Source organism: Vipera ursinii (assembly GCF_947247035.1).
Source record: "Vipera ursinii genome assembly, chromosome: Z".
Classification (NCBI taxonomy): domain Eukaryota; kingdom Metazoa; phylum Chordata; class Lepidosauria; order Squamata; family Viperidae; genus Vipera; species Vipera ursinii.
In genome coordinates, this window is record NC_139517.1 from 18,259,655 (window position 1) to 18,283,495 (window position 23,841).

At 41.1% G+C, this 23,841-nt stretch overlaps 2 protein-coding genes and 1 long non-coding RNA gene across 3 annotated transcripts in view; 1 reads left to right on the top strand and 2 right to left on the bottom strand.

The window, feature by feature from the left end:
• Positions 1 to 856: 856 nt before the first annotated feature.
• Positions 857 to 10,703, top strand: LOC310648661 (GTPase KRas-like). The gene is made up of 5 exons (XM_083376637.1): positions 857 to 1,026; positions 4,526 to 4,658; positions 6,544 to 6,722; positions 8,017 to 8,176; positions 9,392 to 10,703. Exons 2-5 carry the CDS (start codon positions 4,548 to 4,550, stop codon positions 9,500 to 9,502), a joined length of 561 nt encoding a protein of 186 aa, XP_083232763.1. The 5' UTR covers positions 857 to 1,026; positions 4,526 to 4,547; the 3' UTR covers positions 9,503 to 10,703.
• The window catches only part of LOC310648670, a 71,698-nt gene continuing 50,205 nt past the window's right edge, over positions 2,349 to 23,841 (bottom strand). Inside the window, exon 2 of the long non-coding RNA XR_014494130.1 lies at positions 2,349 to 2,537. This is a non-coding gene — a long non-coding RNA (uncharacterized lncRNA). The remainder of the gene's footprint in view (positions 2,538 to 23,841) is intronic.
• The window catches only part of KASH5 (KASH domain containing 5), a gene marked incomplete at both ends in the record, with an annotated part of 31,576 nt that continues 19,182 nt past the window's right edge, over positions 11,448 to 23,841 (bottom strand). The window contains one exon of the mRNA XM_083377429.1: positions 11,448 to 11,582. Coding sequence (XP_083233555.1) covers positions 11,448 to 11,582 — 135 coding nt within the window. The remainder of the gene's footprint in view (positions 11,583 to 23,841) is intronic.

The following is a 23,841-nucleotide window of genomic DNA, read 5'->3' on the forward strand; positions in this document are numbered from 1 at the left end:
TACCCTCCCATGAAATAAATTCCGTAGCTGATCTCTCTCTCTCTCTCTCTCTCTCTCTCTCTCTCTCTCTCACACACACACACACACACACACACACACACACACACACACACACACACACAGCTAAGGACAAACAATAGAACTGGTCTCCCAAAGGTGCTTTTTTTCAAGAGGCAACTGGACTTTCTTGGTTTTCTTTGACCTTGTTTTTCTTTGAACAGAACTGCTGCTTTACGGGGCCACGTAACCCCGATCCCGCCCAGGCTTTTCGAAGATGCAAAAATTGGGAGTGACCCTAATTTTCCCGGTTGGTGCAGGTAGACTACTCTTCACGCAGAAGCTCCACACAGTTACCGCTATCTCATTCGCCGCTTTTTGACTTCCACCGCTGGCTCATCTGCTAGTACCGTAGGAGGAGCGGCGAGCGGCGGACGGCGGCGAGGGGGGGGGAGGGAGGGAGGGAGGGGAACCCCACTGGAAAAGAGGCTCTTCTTTTTTTTTTAAGACTCTTCCCCCTTCGCCGCGTTCGCACCGCTTCCTGCCGACGCTCTGGCTTTCTCTCTTCTCAGCTCCCCGCCCTCGCCATTTCAGCGGCTCCTCTAGCCCAGCGGTCGGCAACCTCGGCTCTTTTATGACTCGTGGACTTCAACTCCCAGAATTCCTGAGCCAGCATAGCTGGCTCAGGAATTCTGGGAGTTGAAGTCCACGAGTCATAAAAGAGCCGAGGTTGCCGACCCCTGCTCTAGCCTGACCACCCCTCTTCCCGCCCCCCCCCGCTTGATCTCGTCTCTATGGTATCGTCGTCTCCTGATTGGTCGTTCCGGGGCGGTTACCTCCAGCCCATTGGTTGGGCGTCCCTGCGTGGCGGGGCGCGGAAGGGAGCTGTCAGGCTAGAGCGGGGAGGGGTCTTGCGTTGCCGGCCCTAGGCCCTGGCCTTGGAGAAGGGAGGCCGCCCGACACCGCTAGCCCCTCTGTCCCCATGGGGGGTGCCTGAGCGCGGCTTTCCTTCCCCTTTCGACGGGTTGGGTGAGTGCGTACGGCCGGGGCTGGGGCTGGGGAGAAAAAAAAAAGCACTGATTTAATTGCGCGAAGAGTTGCGCTAAGGCACGGAGCGCTGGGATGGCGGGGGACGAAAGCGGGTGGGGGGAGGGCGGGAAAGAGGAGGCTGCGGGTTCGTTCTGGGGGGGAGTTTGCCCGAGTCCTTAAAAGAGGGCAGCCATTGCAGGGCTTGCACCAGGGGTGGGGCCCTCGTTTGGGAATCCTGGCCGTTGAGATAGACTGGGTGGCTGGGCGGGCGGGTGGCGGAGGGGAGGCTCGCTTTGGCTTGGCGGTGCTGGCTTTTGCCCCCCCACCCCCACCCCGTAAAAGGGGAAGAAGTCTGCGATGGGGAATGCTGCTGCTAAAGCCGACTTTCGGTGGCCCTCCCCTCCCCTCCCCTCCCTCCCTCCCTCCCTCGCCTTCCTGGTGGGAAGTTGGCGACTGCCCTGCCTTCGCGTTTTGCAGGTGCGCCGATTCGGCAGGTCTCGACCTGTTAACTTGTCCGCGAAGCTACTTTCTGCGCGGGGGTGGGTGGGTGGGTAGAGAGAGAGAGACATCTGAAAAAATCAGCAGCTAATGGATGCCCTTCGTCTTTTGTCTTATCTCTTTATTTGTCTACGTTTAGGCAGGAAAAAAATCAAATGCACAGGTATAAGTATAGGTCAGGGGTAGGCAACCTCGGCTCTTTTAGGACTCCTGGACTTCGACTCCCAGAATTCCTGAGCCAGCTGTGCTAGCTCAGGAATTCTGGGAGTTGGGAGTCCATGAGTCCTAAAAGAGCCGAGGTTGCCTACCCCTGGTATAGGTGGTACCTTGCTCGATAGTAGTAACTGTGAGTGAGATCTCGGAGTCCCAGTGGACAATCGCTTCAATGTGAGCCAGCAGTGTGCTGCAGCTGCCAAAAAAGCCAACACAGTGCTAGGCTGCATTAACAAGAGGGATAGAATCAAGATCGCGTGAGGTACTAATACCACTTTACAATGCCTTGGTAAGGCCACACCTGGAATACTGCATCCAGTTTTGGTCACCACGATGTAAAAGATGTTGAGACTCTAGAAAGAGTACAGAGAAGAGCCACAAAGATGATTGGGGGACTGGAGGCTAAAACATATAGGGAACGGTTGCTGGAATTGGGTATGTGTAGTTTAATGAAGAGAAGGGTGAGGGGTGACATGATAGCAGTGTTCCAATATCTCAGGGGCTGCCACAAAGAAGAGGGAGCCAAGCTATTCTCCAAAGCGCCTGAAGGCAGGACAAGAAGCAACAGATGGAAACTAGTCAAGGAGAGAAGCAACCTAGAACTAAGGAGAAACTTCCTGACAGTTAGAACAGCTAACCAGTGGAACAACCTGCCTCCAGAAGTGGTGAATGCTCCAACACTGGAAGTTTTTAAGAAGAGACTGGACAGCCATTTGTCTGAAATGGTATAGGGTTTCCTGCCTTAGCAGGGGGTTGGACTAGATGACCTCCAAGGTCCCTTCCAACTTCTTCTTCTTCTTCTTCTTCTTCTTCTTCTTCTTATTATTATTATTATTATTATTATTATTATTATTATCCATGAAGTGCAAACCTTTAGCAGCCTTTGGTAACTCCTTTAGTTTCTCTGCCCTACCCGAACATTAAAAAAAAACATGGAAATGGGCTGGTCGCATAGCATGCTCTCTACGTGGGGCTGCCCTTGAAGACCACCCAGAGGCTTCAGCTGGTGCAGAATGCGGCCATGCGGGTTGTGATGGGAGCATCCCGATACTCCCATATTACACCCCTCCTGCGCTAGCTGCATTGGTTACCAGTTGCCCTCCGGGTGAGATTCAAGGTTCTGGTCCTCCTTACCTATAAAGCCCTACATGGCTTAGGCCCGGGATATTTGCAGGACCATCTGCTGCCAGGAACGTTTTCCCATCGCCCTGTGCGCTCGCACAGAGGGCTTCCTCAGGGTGCCCTCGGCCAGACAATGTCGGCTGGTGACCCCCAGGGGGAGGGCCTTCTCTGTTGGGGCACCTACTTTGTGGAATCAGCTCCCCCGGGAGCTCCGGATGGCCCCAGACCTTCGGTCCTTTCGTCGTGACCTTAAGACATATCTTTTCCAACAGGCCGACCTGGACTGATGATAATGGGGTTTTAATTATGATTTTAAATGTTTTTATTGGTTTTAGTGGGACTTCAACATAATTTAATTGCTTTTTAATATTTGTATTTATTGTATTTTATTGTTGTTAGCTGCCTTGAGTCCTTCGGGAGATAGGGCGGCATACAAGTCTAATTAAATAAATAAATAAGAGGAATTGTTGGCAGGTGTACCAAGGCAGTCATAGAATGGATCCCACTTGGTAAAAAGCATCCGTGAAAGAGACCTAAAACAAGATGGATTGATGACATCAGCAAGTTTTGTGGGTCCAAGCGCAAAAGAAAGCTCAGGACCATATTGGTTGGAAACGTGGAAGAGATCTTGATCCTGCAGTGGATAGACAATGGCGAAAAGGATGATGAGGACCCAAACTTAACTGTCTCCCACTATTTTATTTCCCTTCTCTCTCTTAACCCTTGAAAGGGACTTCCATGCTAGTCAATCTATTAAACATACTGTAAACATACCCTTAAAGGTACTGTGTAAAGAAATAGTAAGAACCCATGGAGCTATACCATCTCATTTTGCTTTTTACTACCTGTGGGCAAATGTGTGTATGGTTCATCTATTTTGCAGGAAGATGCACACAGGCTGCCATGTGATGCATCCATTCCAAAATTGTTGGAAGTGTTTCTCTTTAACACAGACACAAACAGGAAAGTGAGCATGTGTCAAAAATATACATACTATTTGTCAGCAAGATACAGATGGGTAAGGGTACCAGTCAGTAGCAGGCACAAACAAAATTATAGTGGGCACAGATAAAGGAATAGAGACAGAAGAGATAGAAATTACAGAAATTGTGTTGAAAAGGGGCACCAAAGAAATGGCCACACCCTCACAGGAAAAACCAAGAAACAAAGGGAATGGGACGGGTAATTATACCAGCCAGAAAGTGAAAGAAATCCTCCCAGAATAAGAATTTTGGAGATAATAGAATTGTTAGTGGAAGGTTAGGTTTCCCTCTTTCCAATCAGTTTTGGAAGAGATTCCTGTTTCCGTAAGAGATTGGTAGAAATCCTGGCGTCTGGAGCTTTTCTAAGTTAAATGATGAGAAACCTCTTTATGATGATGATGATGATGATATCCATTCAGTCATGTCCGACTCTTGGCAAATCTATAGACCAGGTCTCTTCACATCTTCTGATCTTGTACTGCTATTGTCTGATTCAAACAACACCAAACTCTTATCTGCTTACCCTAGACTAGTGCAAGCCATTGATTCTCAGAAAGAAATAGCAGCAAATATTCAGAAATTGTTGCCCAAATGTGACTTTTAAAGATCACATGAATACTGAGAAGAAAAAAAATGAATTTACTGTAGTGTCTTCTGTTTGTTTTTGTTTTTTTTTTCTTTAGTTTGTTCTGGAGCCCAGCAGAAATGACGGAATATAAGCTGGTAGTTGTGGGTGCTGGTGGCGTTGGAAAGAGTGCATTAACCATACAGTTAATCCAGAATCATTTCGTGGATGAATATGATCCCACTATAGAGGTATATAATCACTGCAGCACCGGCACTGACCTTTGAATTGCCCAGTGTCTGCATTCTCTTATTTTGTCTTGTTCAAAGAGTTCACTGCTCTTTGATTCTGCCATCTGTTCCATTGTCCTTCCTAGGTTTCTTAAAACACAAAATACACATTTACTGATTGTGAATATCTGACTCCTGATGCATCCTTTTTTAATGAGCTACATATATACTGCTCAAAAAAATAAAGGGAATAACACCCAGGGGGAGGGCCTTCTCAGTGGGTGCGCCTGCCCTTTGGAACCAGCTGCCCGTGGAGCTTAGGACTGCCCCCGACCTTCAGTCATTCCGCCGGGACCTGAAGACCTGGCTCTTTGAGCTTTCCGGCCCAGGCTGAGAGTTTTTAATTGGGGTTTTATATTTTTCAGGGATCAAATTTAATTATTTTTAACTGTTTTTAACTTTTGTATTGTATTGACATTTTTAAATACTTTGTAAACCGCCCTGAGTCCTACAGGAAAAGGGCGGTATATAAATTCAATAAACTTAAACATAAACTTAAAATAAGACATCCTACTATTAAATACAGTACATTGTGTTGTTTAAGTGTTCCCTTTATTTTATTTTTTTGAGCAGTATATTTTAATACAAGATAGCACAGTTCAAAGTTGCTCGGCTTTATCTGGCTACTTTTATTGATATATATATTGGTATATCTATCACACACACACAAACGTGTGTGTGTGTGTGTGTGTTGGGTGAAGCACCCGGTCTACCAAATGTAAGATAAAGCAATCTGTTCTGCGTTTCACTCCAGTCTAGGAGCATATATTTGGTAGTCCGGGAGCTTCACCCAACATATAGGTATGCATCGTCCCTGGTTTTTGCTGACAGGAGTGAGGGGAACCTGTGGTTTAGAAGTTAACACAGCTGCCTAACATGCAAGCTGCCCAGGTTCGAATCCCATAGGGGTATGACTAGCTGATGAGAGCCAAAGAGCTTGAAACAGCTATACTAGTCTCCCTTTAACTCTTTGTCAGCCCCCAAATTTTGAATTTACAGTTATCACAGTAGTGACATCTGCCTGCAAAAATGCTCCTAGACTGGAGCAAAACGCAGAACAGATTGCTTTATCCTATATTTGGTAGACCGGGTGCTACCCCCAACATATAGATAGATATACATCCTCCCTGGTTTCTGCTGACAGGAGTGAGGGGAACCTGTAACCTACAGGTTAACACAGCTGCCTAACATGCAAGCTGCCCAGGTTCGCATCCCATAGGGGTATGACTAGCTGATGAGAGCTAAAGGGCTTGAAATAGCTATACTAGTTTCCCTTTAACTTTTTGTCAGCCACAAAATTTTGAATGTGTGTGTGTGTGTATATATATACATGTATACACACACACATTAACTACACCACTCTGAGAATGATATGGATGATATCTAAATTTGACCTATAAAGCTTCTTTCCCTCTCTTTTTTTTTGGGGGGGGGGGAAGAACTATTGCGCTCCTCCCCTACAATTGCTCATTTCCTTAGCCCTTTTGGGAAAGACATATATGAAGTTAGGATTAACATGCTCAATAGGGCTTAACAGTTTAACCCCCTCCCCCCCAAAAAACTAAAAGCTCAGAGATAAATCAATAGGATAAAGCAATCTTGGTTAGGGTTAGGTATAAATTCCGACTAGCTAAAGGATGCTCATCACTTCATCAAACTGCTACAATCTTTTTCGCTTCTTCAGGACTGACTCCTTTTTTTATCCTGGTAACTGGAGATCTTTATGCACAGTAACGTCGTGACAAAGTATTACCTTGTTTCTGCCTTTTTGTTTTTTCCCTTCTCCTGTGTTACATTTTTTTCTCTCTCTCTCTGTGTGCGTGTGTGTGTGTTCTTCTGAATTCAGGATTCCTACCGGAAGCAGGTGGTTATCGATGGAGAGACATGCCTTTTAGATATCCTGGACACAGCTGGGCAAGAAGAATACAGTGCCATGCGTGATCAGTACATGAGGACAGGAGAAGGCTTCCTGTGTGTCTTTGCTATCAACAATACAAAGTCTTTTGAAGATGTTCACCACTATAGGTAAGAGGACAAGTAAAGTTCTGCGGTCCACCAGTCAGCATCTGTTCTTTTTTTTCTTAGCTTCTCTCCGGTAGCAATGATGACAAAGGTACCCAAAACCTCTCTGATACTGAAAATATGATGGAACTTACAGATTATTATTTTTTTTACTAAGAATGGGGAGAAAAATTAATTGGTAATATTGCTGATTAAAAAAGAATGACTGAGGGAAGAATTGTATTATGGTATAACTTTAAAGAGGGCAGTTACATTTGTAAATGCCAAAAAAGATTAGAAATGGCTGTTCTATGTAGCTTTTTCCCCCCCATCTGTACTATTCCCATTTTTTTCTTAATCTTACTTTATATCATTTCATGCTTGTTCATTTCTATGAAAACCTTTAATAAAAATCATACAAAAATATGAAACTTCATTTTGTTTTGCCATGCAAACATCCATTTAAAGTGTCTCTTCCAAAACAAAACAAAAACAGGATTTCTCCAGAAAACTAAATGAGCAGCAAGCAAATTCAAGTGGGGGTGGGGGAGGGAGGGGGAGAGAGAGAGAGAGAGAGAGAGAGAGAGAGAGAGAGAGAGAGAGAGAGAGAGAGAATGCAAGTAGAATAGAAAAGACTAAAATAGAATAGTTCATTGCCCAAGTATTTTTATATAAGGGAAATACCGTTACTTCATATTTTTTATTTCAGTTTTGAAAGTCTCAGCCTTTTCTTTAAGGGCAGACTTGCACTTATCATTGCATATATAAACACCCAGGGCTATTTTTCTCATAGAACGCCCAGAACGGAGATCTGGCACCTTTTTTGGATGGAACCTTGTAGGGTAGGCAAGGCGGGTTGTATGACGTCTGTGAGTTCCGGCACCTTTTTATTTTACAAAAAAAGCACTGTAAACACCTTATTGATAAGAACTGTTCTGTGATCTGACAAAGAGATTTTTTGCTCCAAATAACTTAGTTGGTTTTTTGTTTCTTTGGTGGGAGGCGATTTAAAGCAGCAAAGGGTTTAAAAGAGAAAGTATACAGGACCTGCCACCCCATGCTAGCATTCCTCCATTCAGACTCATGGTTTTGATTATACTAAAGCACCAAAAACTGAGGGAAAGGGAATTGTATTTCTAATGTATATTGCATGTAATCTGGATTTCAGTCCATCTATTTTAAATATAAGGGAACACGCAGGGCAAAGTGAAGTACTGGAATATATTTCATTCAAATCTAGGAAACTCAGGATTGAATTTAGGAACTGTTGATTTATTCAGAAGCACCTTGTTCACATTTTCCTCTTATGTAACTCCAGGGAACAGATCAATCGTGTGAAGGATTCTGATGATGTTCCCATGGTCCTTGTTGGGAATAAGTGTGACCTGCCTTCTCGAACAGTGGATACGAAACAAGCTCAGGAGCTTGCAAGAAGCTACGGAATCCCCTTTGTAGAGACTTCGGCCAAAACCAGACAGGTGTGGTATTGTGCAAGTAGGATAATATATGTATTTAATATATGTATTTACTGTTTTAGTTGGGCATATGTTTAATTTTCTTTTAACTGTATTTTTGTATTTTTTATATATCTGCCCTGTTCACCGCCCTGAGTCCTTCGGGAGAAGGGCGGTATATTATTATTATTATTATTATTATTATTATTATTATTATTATTATTATTATTATTATTATTATTATTATTATTATTATCTGCTATATTTCAGTCTGATTTCACAGCCTCATTATTTATATGTGAATCACCAATTGCCAAATGTCAATTGCTTTGCTTTACAGTAACTATGTACTGAAGCAGCGGGATTGACACTATAAGCCAGTATCCTGTGGTTATACCTAAGAGGGTAGAAATAAAATTTATCTAAAATTACCCTTGTAATGGTTTATGTCAGTCTTCTCATTTCATGTACATCTTATTGAGAGATGTTTTATCAACATATTGTTCTGCTACTACACATTCCCTGTTTGAGAAAGGTTTCTGAATATAGATAATAAATTGTATCTTAGGTTAAGGTAAAGGTAAAGGTTCCCCCGCACACGCGTGCTAGTCGTTTCCAACTCTAGGGGCCGGTGCTCATCTCCGTTTCAAAGCCAAAGAGCCAGCGCTTGTCCGAGGATGTCTCTGTGGTCATGTGGCCAGCATGATTAGACGCCAAAGGCGCACGGAATGCTGTTACCTTCCCACCGTAGTGGTCCCTATTTTTCTACTTGCATTTTTACGTGCTTTCGAACTGCTAGGTTGGCAGAAGCTGGGACGAGTAACAGGCGCTTACTCTGTTACGCGGCACTCGGGATTCGACCCACCAAACTGCCAACCTTATGATCGACAAGCTCAGCGTTCTAACCCACTGATCCACCACGTCCCTTGTATCTTAGGTTATTCACTACTAAATAAATTAGTGGGGAGAATAAACAAGGCTACAGTACATAAAAATAATGATTTTTTCCCCCATCCAAATAATTTTACCTATAGGTAACAGCCTAAGAAAAGTTAGCTAGAACCCAGGTATTCCTTACTTTGCGATCTTTGTATTGATCATTTTTGTTGCCTAAATGTGGGTTTGAAATCCCACTTCATAAAAATTAATGCACCTGAAATAGCTAATATAATTTTAAAAGTACTAATAAAGCCTTTTCTTACATCTTTCTCCACTTTTTGTATTTTTATTCATCCAAAGGGAGTGGAAGATGCCTTCTATACCCTGGTGCGGGAAATTCGAAAGCACAAAGAAAAGATCAGCAATGGACGCAAGAAGAAATCTTCTAAAAGGAAGTGTATTATCCTCTAAAAGAGAGACATTGTTGCACTGCTGGAAGTGTGGGGGGAAAAAACCTTTGAGTTTGGGTATTTTCCCAGCCTGCAAGATAAATTCTGATGGCCTTGTCCCCTCATCCTTTTCAGTTGGAAGGCAAAGGTGGTGGTGTTCTTAAAATGTCTTTTTTTTTTGCTACTTTTAAAATTTGGACCTCACAACCAATATTAATAACCACATTTGATAGTCTTGTTGCTTCTCTGCAGATTCAAAAAAAAAATAAAATCCTTAGGATAATAAGGATTACTCCATAAAATCATCTGGTGTAACCTGATCCCAGAAACTAAATTGAAGGAACAGGAAGGCAGTGTTTCATCAGAGTATTACCTAGTGGTTTTTCTCATTGTAGCAATTTTTTTTTTACTTTGGTTCTTTGCAAGATTGAAGAAAAAGTCAAATAGATGTGATGTCACCTTTTTTGCTACCTGGAGAACAAATAAGACTGTTTGAAGGTGGCAAGAAATACCAACTGCAAGAATGTGGAACGTGAAGCCCTGACTTGTTTCCGCCCTCCGTTGTTAAAATAGATGGTGCTCAGCTTTTCTGGATGGTTTAAGTTCAATATTTAATTTTTTGTCTCTTCCTAATTTTCATTGGACTTTTTTTGTGTAATTTCTGGGCAAAATTTCCTGTGCTCTCTAAACTGAACCAGAAACGATGATACATCAACAGTGTGAAAGAGAAGTAGGACTATTTGGGTAATGTAAGAAATTTTCTTTCCAAATGTAGTGAAATATGATTGTTGTTTGAAAATTAACTCTGAAGATGATTGAATGCTGGCACTGTGAAACATCCTAACTATAATCTTACCACTCTTGTTCCCTTCACTTAATAGGTATTGATGTTTTGGGGAATATGGTAATGTTTACACATCTTAGAAAACAGAAAAGAAGAGTGTGATCCGAAGATCTCTTTATCACTTTGTCCCTTTTAATCATCTGAATATTTTGTCTAATCCCTGGGAGTAGGAAGTGTAGGTACTTAAAGATTGGCAGTGAGAAAACAGAAGAAATTTGAATTATCGTTCTGTTAGTATTTTAAAATATCAGTTATTGTCCTTTTGTATATTTAACTTTTTGTTCTTCCTCCCCTAATTCAAAATCCTTTGTTACCTATGTTCCTAAGGAACTGTACAATAAATACATGCCACCACTTGGAATAAACCTGTGAATAAGCTACCTGATATGAAATTCAATATTTTTTTCTTAAGAGTATCAAATTCAGAAGAGTATAATCCTTCTTGAGTTTGCTGTTGCTAGTTTTCTTGGTTATAGTATTTCCTAGAACAATATTTTTGGGGGGTGGAGGGTGGAGGTGGGATAGTTGTGAAACCTGGAGGCTTTTAATAAACTGATTGTCGATTGTCAGTTCAAAAAGGACCTTGATACATACTACTATTTAATCTGGAGAATCTTACATCAAATTTCACTTTATTTTGAATTTTCAGCTTTTAAAAACGTTTTACATTTATGAATTCTGCATCAGTACATCTGATCTTAAAAAAACAAAAAAAACTGAAGTTCTTAAGCATTCTTTCTTTTGTAAAAAGATGGTTCTGATGGTTACAAGTTGTAGAAGTGTGGCTACTTCTGTTTCTTGAATCTTTTCTCTCTGCTCCAATAGTTCTGAACTCTTAATATTTTCAAGACTCACAGTAGCTTTCTATATAATACAGCAATACGCTGTGTGCTCATGCTATATAATCCCTTCCACTCACTTTGATTCATTTTGGTCTGTGGTGGTGAACCTATGGCACGCGTGCCACAGGCGGCATTCAGAGCCATTTCTGTGGGCACGCAGGCAGCTACTGCTGCCAGCAGCTCGCGCAGGTCCATTAGGCCGCCACCACCCAGACAGGCTTCACATTATTCACCTAAGAACAAACTTCCCAGTTAATCATTTTCTTTCACTAAATTAATGGTCAAGAAATGTTCCTGTTCTTGCTGACTTCATACTTTTTGCCTGGCTGGCCGGCCAGCCGGCTGGCACAAAACCTCACCACTCTTCTCGGCGGCGGCAACCTAATGGACCTAAGCAAGCAGCTAGCGGCGCTGGTCTGAAGCACAGGGGGAGGGGGATTTTCGCTGCCAGACTCTTTTTAACTTCTTAAAAGTTTACTTGATGCAGAATGCATATCCTTCCCTTTCTGCATCAAGTTAAACAGTCTGGTAGCGAAAATCCCATAGTGGGGGAAAAAATCCCAGTCTCATGCACGGGGAATCTGCACCGCCTGCCCTTCCCCCCCTTGGTGCCTTGGGTTGGCGCTGCCAGCAGCTCACACGGGTCCATTAGGCTGCTGCAGCCACCCGGATGCCTGGCCCGCCCAGCACAAAGGAGGCAAAACCGCTGGTTAGCAAGCCCCCGCCCAGAAAGCCAAAGGCCACCCCGAGCAGGGAAAGACAGATCCCTATTGGCGCCATGGTCCCCCAGTCCCAGCCAGGATTGCGGGCCTCTCTCCCCACCCGCCGCCCCGTCTCTGTTGGGCCTGGTCGGCCATGACGCTGATGGGGATCTGGCTTTCACCGTTTGGGGTAGCCTTTTGCCTGCTGGGTGTGCACCTCTATGAACACTGAAATTTGAGGCACTTAAGATTCCTGCAGCCTGGCTCCTTTTAAAATGATTTGGATGGGTAGAGTGGAGATATGACAGGAGGTTGTGTTCCATTGTGATTCAATGAAAAGAATAAGCTATCCTATTTTAGCCGGTTTTGAGTTATCTCCAGCTTTGATAAGGATTCCTTCTACTTCCTCACCCAAGTTACTAGCAAAAATTTCAAAGAGTCCAGGGTTGACACGTCAGACCATATTTCAATGCCTTTCTCCAGTTACATGAATCACCATTAATAAATACACTCTCGGTACAGTTTTCAAAGGTGGGTGGGTTGTATGCTTGACTTCTCAAAAGATTCATAGTTATGAGTAAGCTATTTGTCTGCTTCTTGACATTTCTCATAATTTACCTGGGAAACCTACCTGTAGGAGTTGGGGCAAGTACCAATCATGGGTGGGGGGGAAGGTTACATGCTTAATGCACGTAGATCAATGTGATTGTCATGCAAAGTATTGATACAGAAACACTGCAGGGTAGTGATGTGGAAGAAACCAAGCAGACTGGCCCCAGAAAGCTCTTGGAAGTTGCAGACATTGCAAGATAAAGTCAGATGGTCTGTCAAGTCACCTTAACAAAAGTTAAAAAGAAATGCGTAAGCCATTCTGAGCAAAAATAATGCAAAAAGGGCCTTTTAGATTTGTAGAAAGCTTCAGTTTAATCCTTGGAAAAAGTAAGGCACATCTATATCTTAAGAATGGATTCAGAAAGAACGATGGCAAACCAAAGGTTATTCAAATGAAACCACTTTGGAGAAATGTGGTATCTGAAGGGGTATTTTACCCATACAAAGTTGAAATTAAGAAAAGACTGCTCAGTGCCCAGAAATTATTGCCTCTAGAAGTAATGGCTATCAGGAATGCAGCCTTAAAAAACAGGAACTGAACATACCGGGTAAAACTTCAAAGGGTTTATACATTAATAAGATGGGATAACGTAACAGAAGAGGCAACTGGATTAAAGGAACCATGATAGGATGTGTATTTCTCTGAAAGTTGTCAGACTTCTGTGAGACTAGAGACAAAAGGAATTGAGAAACCAGTAGCCAAACATCTGGGATACATCAAACCATCTGGATTCGACAAATGCAGTTTTCTACAAATAACTTCTACTCTGACAAATGCAGTCTGCTTTCTTGCACTTAGCTTAGGAGGAAAGCTTTCGTGCTACTTGAAACGCATCTTTAAATAAGGATGAGGAAACTGCTATCGACCCCAGCAGTTTCAGGTCAGGATGAAGCCTCTGAGGGCCTTTCAACAGAGGAATGAATCAAGATACGTTTCCTTCAACAGCTAAGGGGAGAGGAGAAGCATGGGTCTCTTAGCACTGTAGATGCTGACTTACTTTAAGGTGGAATGGTGAAAAGGATCTCTACTCCTGGGTTCCCCCAAAATACTCAGTTTAATGAGCCTCAAAGTCAGTGGGGTTATCCAAGGAGTGGATAAAAAGTTAGGGGGTCAGTAAATGGCTTTGGGTCAATGAGCGATGGATAAAAGGAAAGCCGATTGGGGTCAAACTTTTGGGGTCTCTGGGGAGCTCCATGCCAGTGCCCAGTTCTGAAGATGAAGTGGCTAGATACATGACAACATTACCCGGGGTTGGATGATCAGCCACCAGAAACAGTGGCCTTGAATTCTCCATACTGTTGTTATTGTTCACGGAACTATTAAAGTTCTATTTAAATTTAATAAATACTGTAAAGCATTCATTAATTAATTAATTTTCATATAACAAACCTTTCAAATTGCTAAGCACATTGATTTGTGCTTCTTAGATTGTAAGCCGCCCTGAGCCTTCAGAGAAGGGCAGGATATAAATGGGATTAAAAACAAACAAAGAAACCCCTTTGGGTTCAATGAATGATCAAATTCATGAAGCGGTTGATGAGCTGAACCCCCGATCTATTCAATGTGGGGGGGGGGGGAAATCTCCTTAGAGAGGACAGATTATGTTGGGAAACTATGACTGGGCATTGTTCCAAGAATCAAATAAGCCTACTGAGGGCAAAGATCTAATGAAACACGATGAACAAGCAGTTCCTGATTTGCCACCTGGATCTGCCGAGCATCTACCAGAATATTATCCATGCTGGATTGACATAAGAAGCATGCAATATTGTAAGCTTAGAATCAATGGTTAGGTGAAGAAATGTTGAAACCTACAACTTTCTTGCTCGCTGATATACAGTATGTAAAGTCGCGTGCTTCACATAGAGATGGACACAGAGCTGGGGTAGAGATGAGTTTATTCTGAACAGAACAAACTGGGGAAACAGGGAAGCCTGGCGTCTATTTGTACCTGCCCAGGTGGATGGCATCCAATCAGTTCAAACCTGGGCTTCCTGCCAGTGCAGGTGACAATGGGTGTAGATCCTGGCTTCCCACCAGGCTGACCATGCCTGGGGCTGTCAACAGCTTAAGTCATTAGGCTTATCCTGAGTGAGCAGTTAACGCCCGGAGCTGTCCAGCCCCTCTGCTGATCTGCACCATCAGCCTCCTGATGTGCGGTCCTTTGTGTATGCTGGGAGGCATACACTGCACAGTATTTGGAAGATAACAATGGCATTGTTATATAGCTGAATTATTTGTCAAGGAAACTCATCATCCAGGGACCAGTACCTAGATCAGGGGTAGGCAATCTTGGCTCTTTTATGACTCATGGACTTCAACTCCCAGAATTCCTGAGCCAGCATGGCTGGCTCAGGAATTCTAAGAGTTGAAGTCCATGAGTCATAAAAGAGCCAAGGTTGCTTACCCCTGACCTAGATGCAACCTAGAAAAAGTATACTTAAGAGAGTGTTGTGGCAAATGAAGTGTTTAAAAGTAACAAGAAGAATCCACGGCAAGAACAATTCCAGAATTTCTGTTGAATCTGGTGTTTCATAATCAGGACTGAGTGGGCGCACTTCCAAAAGAGGAATGAGTGCCTGGCAAAGAGTTTGGTGACCCTTTTTATACATCTTTGCATTCTACTTCACATGCACATTTACAACTTTACAATTTTTACAACCGTGGAATGTTCTTATCAGTTTCTTTTGCCTCATATACTGTAGATATTCACTTCTTTCTAAGTCCCCTCTTTCGGTGTACGTTCTCTCTTGCTTAGACTAATGAAGACAAAAGCACACGGCATTTAGCTGACTGATATTTGCGCCACCTCCTACAGATAGGATTACCAGGTAAATATTAGAAATGTCAAGAACTAGACAAATAGCTTACTCAAAACTATGGATCTTTGAGAAGCCAATTACCTCCTTCATCCACTTTGTTGTGGCTAGCATTCTGTTTGTTCTTCAAAATTAAAGGTAATCTCATTAACTGGCAGATCTCTGAAAGGTCTCTTAGTTTTGTTGCTGAACTTTGGGGGTATTAGAATTTTTGTTCTTCAGGTTTTTGTTTTTTTAAGAATCTGAGGTAATGAAACATCTAGAACAGGGGTCAGCAACCTGAAACAGTGAAAGAGCCACTCGGAACCGGTTCCCTCACAAAAGGAAAAACTGGGAGCCGCAAAAAATGTGTGCGCATGTGCGTACACGTGCGCATGCGCAGAACAGGGTTTGACTGAAGAGTGGAGACAAGGCGAGATATGCACCTACCCTGCATATTTGAATTGATTGGTTGAACCTTTTTTTTTTTGGACTGCACATGGCAGAGGACTGGGAGCTGCAGGAGGCGGCTGAAAGAGCCGCATGCGGCTCCAGAGCCGCGGGTTGCAGACCTGTGATGTAGAACATATGGGCCAGTACAGCTACTTTGTTAACATTTTTAAAATGAAGTTTTTAATCTTTGTAAAACAAAGCAGAGAGGGAACAATCTGAATTCCAGAATGAAGGTTTCCATAAACCTGATTGCTTGCACCGAAAAAGCCTTACTCCTTGTTGATTCTAGAATAAGCTCTTACAGAACTTCCAGCTTCACAACACAGAAGAGAATCCATTACTTTGGCTAGATGGACCCAAACTATTAAGGGATTAAGATGTTAACATAAGCACGAATTTGACTCAGAAAACTACAGAAAAACAAGCAAATCAAAGTTCATCGGGAGTATGACCCTGTTTAGTATAAGTAAGGGCTCCGACATTTTTTATCTACCCAAGTCATTAGACCCTCTCATTTGTCTGGACTTAACTTTCACCTGTTCCATCTGATCCAGTATATAATCTGACTCAAAACAAAAGGACCATGACACTTTTGATAATAGAAAGAAACATATCTGGGCATTGTATAAATAACATTGTAGCCCACACATCCTGATAACCACTCCCAGTATATATATTTTTATCCATCAGGGTGACTAGTCTGTTTCTGTGCCTGAAACTGGATTGAAATAGATCAGAAAATCAGCTTCATCTTGAAGCATGTGGCCATCATTTGTTTCAATGGTAAATTTGAAACAGAATGGTAAATTTGAAACACATCTATGGTTATTAAAAATTGGAATAATTTCAAGTGGGTTTCTTTAACAAACGTCTACCATCTCCTTCAAGGCAGGCAATACCAGATTGGATAAGGAAAGAACTAATGATCATAAGTGATATCCCCCTAAATTGATATTTCTCAGCCATGATACAGGTGCCTATTTTTTCATAAGTTATCGCACAACTTTCAGAATACTCGAATAACATTTCCCACCCATACATACACACTTGATGGCTGACAATGGCCCTTGTCTCACATTCAAATTAGTGCGGAAACAGATATACAGATAACATCTCAAAAACTAATTTCATCTTCAACCATCCTTTGTTAGGAAATATCTAAAGAGCAACTGGAACCATGTTTATCAGCTGAATCTGGTTACAATAATTCATTGGAATTTTCCTTTTCCCTTGAAAAACTAGGTAATTTGCCTTTCCAGTTAATGAGAGAAGGCAGATCCCATCTTATATCCAACTAATGATTGAAAAAAGGCTCGCATTTAATTTATTCTTGTAAAATATTTATTTACATGTTGGATCTTCCCAGACATCTCCTTTCCTTTGTATGGATTTAAGGGATGGGACAATGGTCAGATAGGTGGTAGATGTCGATACTGCAATGACAAGAAATGCCAAAATTTTCCCTCCGGCTCAATCCACATCGAAAATTGGTTGTGGAATATAACTAAACAGAAAACTGCTAGCAAGGAAACACACAAAACAAGCAGCAGCCCAAGGAGCAATAGTTCCTGGAGGATGTGCAGGATTAGATAGCCTAATGGGACGTCAAAAAATCTGTGTGGAAAGAAGAGGGGGGGAAAGGAAACAAATACTAAGATAAGATATTAAGTCAGATACAGAATCAGGAAACACAGAAGCTGTAATGAGTTTTTGCTGACTGGGGATTAGCAGGATCCTTTTAAATTAGAGCTAACAGTACGAAATTCATCACTTCTGTTTACTATGGGCACAGATATAAAATATTCAAAAATCACCAAAAAGCAACACAAATGATACTGTGGCTTTCTTCTTTTAAAATTTTGCATATGCAAAATAGAAATAACCCAAACAGCTGGATTGTAGCTCCTTTCACAGGAAAAGAACGTGGCCTCTATTAACTGGGTCCATTTTTTTTTAATTTCAGTGTTTAAACAGCATTTAAACATCAAGAAAACAAATTGCAATTCTGCACCCCTGATAAAGTTCTTCCTTAATCAAGCCTAAAACAATATGTTGAGAAATCAGCACGTTTTACATGGATGTAAAAATATGCTTCAGTGGCTATATTCTTAATTATTTAATTATTCTTCTGTTATGTTCCACTTTCAAACATTTCAAGATCCTATGTCAACGGCATATCCTATGTCAATTGCATACACATCATTAAGTCTGTTTTATTTCACACTGTAGATACAAGAAAACTGGGGAAATATTCAAGAAGCGTTTGTTATATTTTGAAATTGAGAATCAAGAGTCTAGTTCAGGGGTGTCAAACTGGCGGCCCGTGGGCCGGATGTGTCACACGCAGGCCATGCCCACCCCAGCTCTGCAAAGGCAAAACATGTCATGATACGTCACGATATGTCACGTGACGTGATCCGAGTTTGATACCCATGGTCTAGTAGTTCAATATTTTATATCCCTTGTTTACTTTATCAAAAAGGCAAATACTATACAGTACTTTTTACTAGCTGAAAGAATAATTAGCTTCCTGAGAAGCTACCCATCTTTAACTATGATGTCCAGTATATGAATCTTAGTAATGGAAAAAGCAGCGTTCTCCTTGGCCTTAAAATTATCTGTTTTAGCATAACCTGGTCTAGTACTATATTGACTATTTATCCTAGATTTACTTCTAGGCCAATTTCTATCTGAATAGTATCTGTAATGAATTTACTAGACATGGTAATTACTGTATATAGTACATGGGAAACAAAGAAATTACATATAATTCCTATAAAAAAAGGTCCAATTTGATGCGGTGGTTAAAGCACCAGGCTAGAAACCAGGAAACTGTGAGTTCTAGTTCCACTTTAGGCATAAAGCCAACAAGGTGACCTTGGGCTAGTCACTCTCCTTCAGAACTAGGAAGCAAGCAATGGCAAACCACTTCCAAAATCTTGTCAGGAAAACTGCAAGACTTCCAAGACAGGCTCCAGGAGTAAAGGACTGATTTGAAGGCACAAAAAAGTATGTAAAAATCATAATAGAATACAAAAAAAAAATGCAGGTCATCCTCAACTTACATCCACAATTCAGCCCAAAATTTATATTGCTGAGACATTTATTAAGTGAACTTTGTCCCATTTTACGACCTTTCTTACCACATTTGTTAAGTGAATCACTTCGGTTATCAATTTAGTAACAGGATTGTTAAGTGAATCAGGCTTCCTAGTTGACTTTGTCAGGTCGCAAAAGGTGATCACATGACACCAGGATACTGCAACTGTCATAAATATGAATCAGTTGCCAAGCCTCTGAATTTTGATCACGACTGTGGGGATGATGCAATGATTGTAAATATGAAAAATATGAAAAAAGTCACTTTTTTCAAAGCTGTTGTAGCTATGAACAGTCTCTAAATGAACTGTTGTAAGTCAACTGTAATAATACTATATGGAAGAATAGATATTATTGGTGAAAGTATGTGACAAATACAGTGGTTCCTTACCTTTGAAGTAGGAGTTCACATGAGTAGCCATTAGTTTTTTTCCAAACATTTGGGATTAGCTCACCATCTTTTGGGACAAAAGGGTGTTTCTGCAAGGCTTCTTCAGAACTTCTGGAACAAAAGCCCCACATATTATAGAACTTATATGCTAACATACTTCATTCAAGACAATATACACCTATGTTATTGCCACCTGGGATTTGTTGTGTCTGCTATGACTTGAGTAAGACAAAATCATTGGAAACTTCTGGAATAATCTATCCCATCCAGATTGTGATATATTTTTCTTCTACTTTAAAAATGGGAAAAGCAACTGTGAGTATATATCAGCTTCAGAATGAAATAGTGTAATAGTATATTTTATTTATTTATTTATTTATTTTATTGAATTTGTATACCGCCCTATTCCCATAGGACTCAGGCCGGTTTACAAATTCAATAAAATTAAATATATATAAATATTTAAATATTTATATAAATATATATTTATATTTTCCAAGAATATATTCTATACAAATTATATTTAATTTCAAATAACCAGAAAAATAACTCATTTGGAATGCAGTTTTAAAATTGTGACATCATGCAGTTATTTTACTGATTAAAAACACTTGTATTTATTAGTCTTGGGCATTTCCAAACCCCCTGTTCCCAATTCCTTGAAACTAGCTTTGGGGAAAAAAAACAGGATTGGCCTTTCCTGATGATTCAGGAATGCTAAGAATAAGGAGTAAAAATAATTGCCCTGCCCTAAGCTATGCAGCAACAAAAAATCCCATCATCCCCACAAAAGGAATGCAAAAACTTGTATTTGACATGTAACTTATCTCCTGTGGAAGCAAATAGGAAAACAGAAACTTGGCAATTCACCATATATATTAAAGCAGCGTTTCACAACCTTAGGAACTTGAAGATGCGTGGACTTCAACTCCCAGAATTCCCCAGCCAGCATAGCTGGCTGGGGAATTCTGGGAGTTGAAGTCCACGCATCTTCAAGTTCTTAAGGTTGGGAAACGCTGTATTAAAGGGTGGCATAGTGACCCCTATAATTATGCAAGAAGATAGACTGGATGATCTCTGCAGTCCCTGCCAACCCTATAATTCTATTACTTTGCATCACCAAAGTATCTGAAGTAGAGATACTAAGTTGTTAACGTTACTTTTACAGGACTTGGCAGGACAGCTGAAGCTCGGAGAAAAGGAATGAAGCAAAACTTCTCCTTTAATGGATAAACCCACAATTCTTGAGGGTTACAGCTAAAAACCAGTTTTAAAAAAAATTTCTTTTGCACTAAACTCGCTCAGCTGCTGAAAAGAGCTCACAGGTGCTGAACCAAACAAGAAGCAGCATGAATATCCCATGTGCAAGTACAATTGCTTCTTCAAAATATTTATTCATTGTTCTTCAGTGAAAGTACAAATTCTGCTACTAAGAGTAGACCACCACCTTATTCTGCATAATGGACTCAACATATGCACTTACAATTCTGCTGAGCGGAAAACCATAATTTCTTGAAAGTTAAAATGCACCATCTTGGAGGAAAAATGAATAACATGTTACTGCTGATTAATGTTTATTAATGAAAATGTCTGTTCAATTATTTAAATCTTTTTCTAATCTCTCCCAATATATATAAAGGTAAGGTAAAGGTTCCCCCGCACATGCGTGCTAGTCATTTCCAACTCTAGGGGCCGATGCTCATCTCCGTTTCAAAGCCGAACAGCCAGCGCTTGTCCGAGGACATCTCCGTGGTCATGTGGCTGGCACGACTAGACGCCAAAGGCGCACGGAACGCTGTTACCTTCCCACCGTTGTGGTCCCTATTTTTCTACTTGGATTTTTACATGCTTTCAAACTGCTAGGTGGGCAGAAGCTGGGAACGAGTAACAGGCGCTCACTCTGCTACGCGGCACTCGGGATTCGACCCGCCAAACTGCCAACCTTCTGATCGACAAGCTCAGCGTCCTAACCCACTGAGCCACCGCATCCCTATATACACACACATATATATACACATACACACACACATACACATACGTGTATGTGTGTCTATGTATACATTTTTAAATCTATTTTTTAAATCTCAGTGATGCCTATTTCTGTGATATATCTATATCTATCTATATATATATATATCACATGTATATCACATTTATACAAACGCACACAAAAATATGTGTACACAGACGCTTATCCATATCTATATCTATATATCTATATCTACATCTACATACATACACACACACACACACATATATATATATATCTCACAGAAATAGGCATCACTGAAATTAAGAAAAATAGATTTTAAAAATTTAGTATTTCTTTTGTCCCACAAACTGTTCTTTCGAAATAATTTTATACAGATGAGTCCTCAAGGTACTTATCATAACATCTAAGTGTGTAACTGGAGAGAGCAATCCAAGGCAAGTGAACTCTGTCCTTGAATAAAGAAAATAATGAAATGGCAGCAAATTCACTTCTGTTTTGGGGGATAGCAGCAGCAAGAAATAACCCATAGATTGCCATAAATCTGAAATGATGTTGGTAAAATAACACCACCCACCATCTCTTGTATTAAATACAACCAAATCTACCAGCAACCTTACATGTTTGATTTGTTTTTGCTTATTACATTTTGGTTTCTCCCCCTCAACCCGCAAAAGCTAGCACTATTAACTAGTAGAAGTCAACTCTCTTTCCTAGTTTAAACTGACATTCTGTGTAGCACAAGACTAACCCACTTTCAAGAGATCAGGAAGCTGTTTTCTTGAAGTTCTTTTAAAGGAATACCGATCCTGTATTTAAAAAGGTACTATGTAACGCTTATGAAGCATTTCAAAAATTTTGTCATGCCTTTTGCAGGCAACCAAGTGAAAATAGATGTCCAGTCTCTACTGCAGCCCCAACCAAAATAGCTGTAGAGAGCACTTCTCAGCAACCAGGAGATCTCCCTCCTTGCAGCTTAAAATTGCAAATATGAATAGGGCAGTTTCTCTCTCCCTTGTTTCTCTCACCAACTAAATTGTGGATGACGCATGCTGTATCATATCCGTGGCAAAAACGATATAGGAGAAGAGGGCACCGCTTTAAAACTGGAACAGCTAAATATGGCTTTAAGCTAGCTCAGCTGTGGACTAGGGATGAGACAAAGGCAATGTCATGCGGACATGAATATTTTTTTTAAAAAAATGGTTATTGGGACATGTTCATGTTGCAGAGAGGAGTAACTGAGGATGAGCCTTTATTTCCAGTACACCTTAGGTCAGGGGTAGGCAACCTTGGCTCTTTTATGACTTGTGGACTCCAACTCCCAGAATTCCTGAGCCAGCATGGCTCAGCTTGGAAACCTCTCCCTTTCCCCTCAGCACGGCTGGCTCAGGAATTCTGGGAGTTGAAGTCTACGACTCATAAAAGAGAACAAGGTTGCCTACCTCTGGCTTAAGTTAAATCTCTCTGGCTCGTGGGCCAGAAATGACACAAAAGCAGTATCAAGGGTATATAAAAGAAAATAGATGTTACTAGGGCATGTTTATGCAATGGCTAGTGACAAAATGGGAAAGACCCAAGGACCGACTGTATTACCTGCCCAAATTTACTTACATACCTTCTTTTATTCAGTCAAACTGAAACTATTTCTAAAAAAAATATTAACTCAGTAAAATTAAATAAAGAGACGATAGACAAAAAGAGATCCCATTTGCCAGAAATAGTCCTCTATACTGTACTTAATATTTCATGATTCCTATTACAGCCTAAAGCCTATTAAGCAAAAAATATGCTTTTTATGTTATTTTTTTTCCTAAGAGAACACCAATTAGCTTTCCACAAGATACTTGCAACTACATAGATTGAAGACAACTCTTTTACCTAGGAAAAGGCAATTAAATAAAATAGGAAGCGATTGAAAAAAACCTTATTTGTTATGAGCCTTGGTGGAGCAGTGGGCTAATGCCTCCTTAAGTAACACCAGCTGCCTGCAATTAGTGCAGGTTCGAGTCCCACCAGGCTCAAGGTTGACTCAGCCTTCCATCCTTCCGAGGTAGGTAAAATGAGGACCCAGATTGTTGGGGGCAATAAGCTGACTTTGTAATAATGCCGCTTGGGGGGGAGGGCGAAAGCCCTAATAAGCAGGCATATACATAGATTGTAAGCTGCCCTGAGTCTTCGGAGAAGGGCGGGATATAAATGGCATTTTTTTTAAAAAATGATACCGTTCTCTGGCTTTGTGAGAATTAATTCTAACAATGGATAGGAGAATAAATTGAAAAAAATAAGTTCACTACTGCTGTATATTTCTTAGTCACAGCTACAGTAGACAGGCTGAAAAAAGCTCAGTTCCTATTCCCACCAATATCTTTGTTTCCATTTGTTTCTTCTTCAGAGTTTGAGAAGATAGGACAGGGCTAACAAAGAATACAGAAACAGTCTTGTTTTGTGGTCACTCCAAAGCCTTCATTCTTGAAGGAGAATCAACTATAGATTATACCCTGGCTTAGATTCAAAGTCATACAGGAATATGGTATGAATAAGGAACAACAGACAGCAAAAGAAGAAAGTAATTGTTGATTCAGTGCATAAAAAGGGCTTGCCAATCAGTCTATCTAAAAATATCCCCA

What these genes read in the sequence shown, in the direction of transcription:
- LOC310648661 (XM_083376637.1), top strand. Translation starts at nt 4,548, where the DNA reads ATGACGGAATATAAGCTGGTAGTTGTGGGTGCTGGTGGCGTTGGAAAG. An exon ending in AATATGATCCCACTATAGAG is followed by an intron (nt 4,659 to 6,543) that starts GTATATAATCAC and finishes TTCTGAATTCAG; the next exon opens with GATTCCTACCGGAAGCAGGT. An exon ending in GAAGATGTTCACCACTATAG is followed by an intron (nt 6,723 to 8,016) that starts GTAAGAGGACAA and finishes ATGTAACTCCAG; the next exon opens with GGAACAGATCAATCGTGTGA.